Raw genomic sequence first — 8,191 nt, 5'->3', positions numbered from 1 at the left:
ACAAATATTTTCTCTGATGAGGTCTCCTTGAGTGTGGCCACTGCAACCCTCGACAAAGGACTCGCAGGCTCGATGATCGAAGTGGGATTCTCATCTCTTCTAACCCCATGTTCCGATACGACGATCGAAACCTAGGTGTCACCCCTCATCGGAGTCGGTGGGCCAATAGACAAAACTCTGGCCTGCCTCTTGTGGACCGATATCAATTCAAGCTTCTTCCCATGCTGGGGATCCATCTCACCTCCAGAAATCGCAATAGACCAATAGAATAGGCGAAGGTTGCTGTCACCTTTCGATGCTTTTGAAGTGCAAATTTAAAGAGAGAAGGAAATGAAAAACTGTTGGATAATTAAATTCTCCAAAAAAAAAAAGATTATCACCTGAATGGTCCCATCGCTCACAGCCATCTGTATCAGTTGCGCTAAGCTGACGTTACTTATTTTAAATGCTGCAGACAGATGTTAATTCGAAGGGACGTACGCCCCTCGATCCGAGGCACTTTTGGGACTCTTATCGCATAACCCTCAGACTCAGCAGTAGAGGATAGTGTTATGATGGTTATCGTGAGAACCTCAGATCGACGTGGTGTCAAAGACTACTTCAAGTTGCCAAGCCGCCACCACAGCCACCAATCGTTATGCAGAGTCGAGCTCTCCACCTCGAGTGGATCAACTCAGGCGTAACTGACTCCTCCAATCTTGCCAGAGCGATTGAAGGCTGGATTATCTCACCCACAATGGTATGTCCAACGACCTGCAATCTTGAGATCTCACAACTCTCACAACTATACAACCAACTATTCGACAGCCTTCTATATAAACCATCGGAGCTCCAAAGATCAGGTAAGCCAATCAATCTCTCTTAGAGAATTCGTTGCTCTTTCATTATTCTCTGAATCTAACTTGAGCATCGGAAGATCCTTACCAAAGTCACAATCTTCGATTTAGACTTGTTTTGTAAGTCACTCCAATACCAACAACTTTGTGCGAAGCTCAACCACTCTCTCTGATCTCGACCGATTTCTAACAGCAACAAAATTATTGAAAACTTTAAAAAGAAAAAAAAAACGTCCAGAGGAAGGGAGCTATATGTAGAGCGTTCTCGAAGGAACGAGAATAGGCATCACGCCCGCCTTGTTCGCACTCAACCGAGCGGTTCCCATCACATCCCAAGGGTCTTGATAAGCTCAATCCGCTTGGCCGGTTTTTTTATCAACTTTGCTGGTTCGACCGATGTAGTAAAAACCACCCCCAACAGAGTGGAGAAAATTCTCTCTCCCGTGGTTGTAAACGAATCTGACCACAGTACATTGCATCAATTAACACCAACAATCATTCTATCAATAGGAGAAAAGAAACGCGATGATAAAAGGGAAGAGAAGATTACTTCGGTCCAAGAATAACGAAAAGATAAAAGCAAAAAGAATTCTAAATATAAAAGAAAAGAAAAAAAAAAAAGAAAAAAAAAATTCTCTGGTTTTAGAGAGATGAAATAAAAAGGGATTTGAGAGAAATCTCTTCATCTGCCATTTGTTTTCTTCTGTCCTGACTTGCTAACGGTATGACCCCTTTTTTTCCTCTTTAATTCAATTCTCTCTCTCTCTCTCTCTCTCTCTCTCGCCCCCCTCCCCTCTCCTCTATCTCATTCAATCGAAACAGGCCGGCCGACTAATAGTAGCAGGCATTCTCCCACTTATCTAGCATTCTCCAAATTGAACCAAAATTACGCCCACCAGGCAAAAAACTGAGTATGTTATCACAAAGAATCGAGACCAACATCATCGAGCACAGTGGAAACCTACAGACACCCGCGTCAGAATTTCAAGCAGAATCCAAATCTCCTTCAGACACACTGGCACGACAACAATAGGCACAGATAACTGGTTGGAAGGCAACAAGGGGTCATAGATTCAGCATCAGCAAAGTAATTTCTACATGCATGCCATGAAATAGCTTTGTGCCGAGAAGAAAGTGATGACATCAGTCTAGCAACTAGCCAATCGGTGAAGAACATACAATAAGGCGAAGCAGGGCAAAGCCTGCTGTAGGGATCACGACAGTGCTGAGGAGAGAACTTGCTACAAGAAGAAGGAGGACATAAAGAAGAGAATGTATAAGATATCAGTGGTAGCATACATGTAACAATTGATATGGAAGGGATACCCTTTGTTTGTTGTATTATCAAAGACCATCTCCAGGAGTCCCCATCTGCTTGACAGTCCGCACAACGTCTACAGCAACTTGTTTTGCCTAATCATACATACCCTCCTGCTCCCAGACGTCCACAAGGAAATCTACCATCTCCTGCCACCACAACAAGCAAGCCAAAAAAACAAAAAAAAAAAAAAATCAGATGCTGGAAATGCTAGTCAGTTCTACAACCTAATGGATCGCAAATTAAACGTCTTACAGATAAAGGGATGGGCTGTGGAAATGGCTTGTTGGTCCCCAGCAAATTGTCATAGGTCGCATCCCAACTGCAGCCACAGATGTTGAAGAATTTGGTACCAGTACAATAAATCTAAAGTGGAGCTGAGAAATTTGCAGTATACTCTTTTTTTCCAGTTACATGAAAGCTTCCTGTTCTTCAGCAGCTCGTGATCATAATTCAAAAGAACAGCTAATGATCAAATGATCTTTATGAGATAGGATCCATAAAATGCAACCAATTTTACAGATGTAGTCCGCTTAAACAGGGATCAAAGAGTTGTTCCAGATTGTCTAAAGTTGGCAGGGCACCATGAACCAAGGAAGTTGGCGGCCACTATAATATTACTAAATCAAACTACAGGGTACCAACAGCATTACCTAGCTAATACCCAACAATAAAATAGCTTTCCTAATCTCTCAGAGCAGGCCTCGTTGCCCAGATGGTATGTCAACTATAAATGCATAAAAGACGTTGCATTTTGGTTTTCATGCTAAACTAGCATGAGAACAACAATTTTTACCCTTTTTTTTTGGTTAACAAGTCACTGAAGACAGCATTCGCTGGACAGGTCAATATGAGATGCTAATGGGAGGAATAAACATATGATGGAATGATTGAAAAGACAATGTGTGAAGAGGGTACTTTGCTGGTTTTGACTCTCTTATATAAGGCATTGATAAGCATTTATTCCAGCCTTCCAGGAACAGGAGCTCTGGGATAATCACTGCAGTAAAATCTATCATGATCTTCTCAAACATGGTAAAGAGTATCGTGCAACTAATTTGGCAAATCCTCCCGAATTTCATCAGTAAACAACAACAGAAGGACCATGTAAAATCCTTGAACAAATTCACATGCTTATGTCTCCGCAGGGAGAACGCATCAAAAAAACAAAATGAGCAAAACACAAGCACAGGTAAAGTGTTATCAACAAGTTCACCAGCAATAAATTTTATTTTTACCACAAAACACTAAGATAATTGTTTCCAGCTTCATAGTAATATAAGTTAAAAATTATAGCTAACATCACTAGGACTGAGCATGAAATGGGTTCGGTCGGGTTGAGAGAAAAATTTCATCCAATCGAACCCAATCAAGTTGAAGAAAATTCAACCCACTGCCGACCGTTTATCATGTATAAACCGTTTGAAACCAAAGTAAATGGTTTGTAGCGGATTCGGATGGGTTGTGTTAAGTTGGGCTTCAAAATATTGACACAATGTTGATTTTAAGTCCAATATTGATCCACTTAAGCTTATTTGTTTTTTTTTTTTGTCAATTTAATGTAAAAAAGGCCTAAACCTTGTGGACTCGTTTGGTTCACGGGAAGAACTTTTCTTCTCAGAAAGTAACTTCTCAAGAACTAGCTTCCTGAGAAGTTACTTTCTGAGAATAGGATTTAACATGTTTGGTTGATCATGGGAAAGTGACTAATTGCAGAATAGCTTATATTTGGTTGAGCATCTATTTTTCTGAAAAAACTATATAAAATACCTATTATACCCTTAGTAGATATAAGACTATACCTTTTCTCCTAAACTTTATATAAATATTAATATTATATTTATATTAATATAAAATATAATATTAATATGTTATAATATAATATTAGACCATAATAATTTATTATGTTAACATAATACTAATATATATTAATATTATATTAATATTTTAATATAATAAATTTATTAATATAAATAGTAAATGTAATATTATATTAATATAAGTATTATATTAATATTAATAAAAATATTATATTAGTGCAAATATTAAAATAATATTAAAATATAATAAATATTATGATATTAATATTATATTCATATAAATATTAGGATAATATTAATATAATATTATATCACTATCCAGTATTTCATCATAATCATCTATTAATATTTTGCAAAATCTTAGCCGTAAATCTTAAAAGGATATTTTAGAAAAGAAAAAAGTACCACCACTGTCTATCTCATGGTAAGTGCCAAAATCCACCTTCTCTATGGATTTTCACTTTTCATGAAATGTAGAAAGTAACTTCCCATAGAAAGAGCTTTTTCCACTCTCTTTCCTCTTAAAACTTCAACCAAACAAGAGGCCCCTTCTCTACTTCTCAAGAACTACCTCTTCCCCACTCCACTTCTCGTCAACCAAACGAGTCCTATAAGTTATAAATTTTAGACTTATTTTTGAATATGTACAAAATAAAACAGTAAAAGAGAAGATTTACTTATCTAAAAGCAACTACATCTGAAAATTTTCACTTTAGAATTATCTCAAATTGATATGCTTCCATCAACAATTCAACATTAATATTCCCATGAATCCAAATGAATGACGAAATGATTTTTAGAATGAAGAATTGAAATCTAAATGACACCGTCCCAAAATGAAAGTGAGTTTATGAAATACTACATCGATTAGGCTCGGTTTCAAACGGGTTAAAAGTATAGGAATCAAATTTGACCATAAGTAATCAATTTTTTACAAACTCCAACCCAATTCCATCCGATTTATGTCTTTCAACTGACCGAAACTGATATTTACTGGGTCGGATTGGATAGATTTCTTCGGATTTTGGTTATTTGCTCAGCCCTAAACATCACCAAAATAGTCTCAAATCAATATCAGCTATCAACCACTGCCGGAACAAATATGCAGGGATATGAATAAATTTCATAAACTATTGTGCCTACCCACATATTTACTCTAGATCTGCTGAGCAATAAATAAAACAATGCAGATAATCGTACAAAAGTACTTGATCTAGTATGAATACAGAATATTGACACGTACCTTAATCTGGGTTCTCGGACCTGTTGCGACCGGTTCTCAGGCCTTCTATTTCCAGTCCATTGCAGTCTGGTTTGATTCCAGAGAAGAAGACCTGCCACAGACATGTTCCAAATGCTAACATACAAGCAAAAATACATCTATTTCCACAGTGTCAACAAGCAAACAATATCTTCTGTTTCTTCAGTGGCATTATAACAAAAAAACATGCCATTTGCTTGCATGATTTTTGACCCAAACTAACATTATTCCTGGCAGCAAATTTAACCTAAAATTTGCCACAGAAGAAGTTCACATATAACTGTAACACATCTCATTTAGTTAACTTACTCTTTGATGCTTCGCTATCCATCTGCAAGCATTTAATTCAATATGCTGAGGGAAAGATATACAATGACAGTTAATAGCCTATAAAATGAGGAGGGCAAAGTGTGTCAACACAAAAACTAAAAGAAACTTTAAAGATCATTACCATGTTTTTCAGTGATAAAAGATTGTAATCTTTTCTACTCAGATAAAAAGGACTCTAGCTGATCTTTATTTTATGTTGGTCATCAAGATACCAACAAAACAGTATTTAGAATAAATGACAAGCACCGATTCCTCTAAGAGGAATTTCTATCAGTCTTCTTTATTTCTTTATCATGATTAACCTTTCCCTTTATTATTCTTCACATGCATTCCATCAAATGTGCCGATAAGTTCAAAATTGTAGAACAAAAAAAAGGATGTGAGAAGCACGCGAACAAGTGATGCTACCAGTATTGCATGGCCATGGCTACAAGAATCGGATTTGGACGCATATCCAAGTATCTGACTTGGCAAGAAGGAAAAAAAAGGAGATAGGGGCAAAAAGGAAAAAAAAGGAGATAGGGATATGTAGAATAAATTATGATGCTAACTAAATTATATATTGCAATGTCTTTAATCTTCTTTACTTAAACATCAAAAATAAATATTAATAAGATACTATTTGCTAAGGTCTTTCGATATACATGTTTCTCATTTAGTTTTTCCAATTAACTTAAGAACATAAGAAAGGGAAAAAATTCTCCCTTATAGCATGAAAATGGAGGATCAAACTTATTGTTCATCTTTAATAGTGGCAATCATAGAATTAAGTATTCGATTGTCTGACACATATCCAACTTGGATACATATCTGACACGGGTTTTTGGAGCTAAACACAAGTGTCGAGGTAACACAGCTGGCTACATCAAGTCAAATTAGTAATACAAGAACTAAAGATTAAATTTTCATTTACCATGATTTACAAATTCAGAAGGGTTGCTAGTGCTTGCTGCTCCATGGTGATCAAGGTTTTGCATTGATGTGCTAATTGAAGAAATGCTCCTTTGAGACTGCACTCCACTGTTTTCCATCTCATGTGTGCTCGTACTCCAAAAATCCTCAGAAACACTGGTTTTTTTTATAGTCCTGCCTTGGATTTTCAGACCCTTTGAGGGCTCATCCACTGCAATAATTGGAGTGGGCTTAGAACAGCATCCAAGACAACCTCTGCTCTGTTACAAATCAGGTTTAACCATGTAAACAATTAGAATCAGTTTCAAGAAACAAAATTCATATGGATAAAAAAAATACACAGAAAGGAAAGAAAAATCATAGAGGCATTTTCTTCCTAGGTTTCAAACATAAGCATTTTTTTTTTTACTTAATCCTTAACTATCTTTTTATGACTCAAATCATAGGATAAGTGTCAAGATTATGGCAATACAAATTTACTGGTCTGAGTTTTCCTGTGCCAAGTGGCCTGCCTCTACATCTCAAACTCCTCAAATCTGTGGGAATAAAACTTAGTCACACTAGCAAGATACTTTTTTTAAAAAAAGAAAAAAAAAAGAGAATATAAAGAATGTAATTTGCTCATGGAGTATCACACTATCCTTATCCTAGAAGGCAAACAAGAAGTGGCACCTTATGAAATCCCATGATATGGAAATTTGAAATCAAGCAACCCATCACTTGTTCCAACATAAAAGACTGGAGCCCAAAATACATCAAACTGTTCCAACATGCCTAACACAATATTCTGGAGACCAAACTGATTTTTGCCCAATGCAAATAATAAAGGAATAATAGGAGCCAGTCTGAAGGTTATAAGGCATTAAGCAAACCAAAGAAAGCTTTTAAAATTTATGAGATTCATCATGAATGCATTCCAATATTTTGCATAAGCCTCCATGAAGACTTTAATTGCTTGGAAAACCGCATATTGCTAGGGTGTTGAAGCATATGGCTAGAATACCTGATCCTCCGGTCAATTTTTACGTGATTGCATATGACTATGATGATAAATGACAGAAAATCATGGAAGAGGAGTTTTCCATTCTCCCCCTATCCCCCTAAAGGATGTTCTAAGTACAAACTTTTTATCTAATATGTCGATAATCGAAAGTGTGTTGCCATGAGTACATACACAAAGAATCATTGATGACATTATAGAAGGTATTATGAAGTCGTGAGATACTATTCAAAGCAATGATATGACCAATGATACAGAGCCTCTTCAGGCTATTAAAAAAATAATAATAACTATTAAGTTTTCGTTTATGAACAATAGCACTGGCGGCCACTTTATTCAAAAAGCAAATGAATAAAATGATGTGTTAAAAAAATGTTGGAAGAAAATCATTGGTACACTGGGAGAAGTTGCATAGCGTTTACCAATAGCATCCATGAAATATAAAACCTCTACTCAAAGTCCTTAGCATCGATTTAAAACCAGACACACCAACTAGTTCCCATAAACATGAAATTAGAACGTATATTTTACCAATACCCAAACAAGCTCCAGGAACAGAATAACCCTAATTTCTTGAATCCAGAAAGGTATTTGATTAAATCCTGTCCCGAATATTGTGATGATGCTCTTTTTCATCTGGCGTGCACAGACATAGTCAAGTGGATGAAACGTGGTATATATTTTGAATAAATACGATGTCGGAGTATGATTCTA

General features: G+C 36.2%; 1 protein-coding gene across 5 annotated transcripts in view; it reads right to left on the bottom strand.

Moving 5' to 3' along the window:
* Positions 1–1,880: 1,880 nt before the first annotated feature.
* LOC105033975 (uncharacterized) overlaps positions 1,881–8,191 on the bottom strand; it is a 7,294-nt gene continuing 983 nt past the window's right edge. For 2 of the 5 annotated variants that reach the window (XM_010908971.4, XM_010908973.4), the window contains exons 3-6: positions 6,479–6,737; positions 5,218–5,308; positions 2,410–2,476; positions 1,881–2,303 (exon numbers count right to left, since the gene is read on the bottom strand). In XM_010908971.4, the coding sequence (XP_010907273.1) occupies positions 2,250–2,303; positions 2,410–2,476; positions 5,218–5,308; positions 6,479–6,737 (471 nt within the window). In that variant the 3' untranslated portion in view covers positions 1,881–2,249. The remainder of the gene's footprint in view (positions 2,304–2,409; positions 2,477–5,217; positions 5,309–6,478; positions 6,738–8,191) is intronic. The other 3 variants (XM_010908975.4, XM_010908974.4, XR_830071.4) reach the window with 2 other exon arrangements.

This window comes from Elaeis guineensis, chromosome 3, assembly GCF_000442705.2.
Source record: "Elaeis guineensis isolate ETL-2024a chromosome 3, EG11, whole genome shotgun sequence".
NCBI classification, from domain to species: domain Eukaryota; kingdom Viridiplantae; phylum Streptophyta; class Magnoliopsida; order Arecales; family Arecaceae; genus Elaeis; species Elaeis guineensis.
Note: the sequence above shows the minus strand (reverse complement) of the source record. Positions and strands in the feature narration are given on the sequence as shown.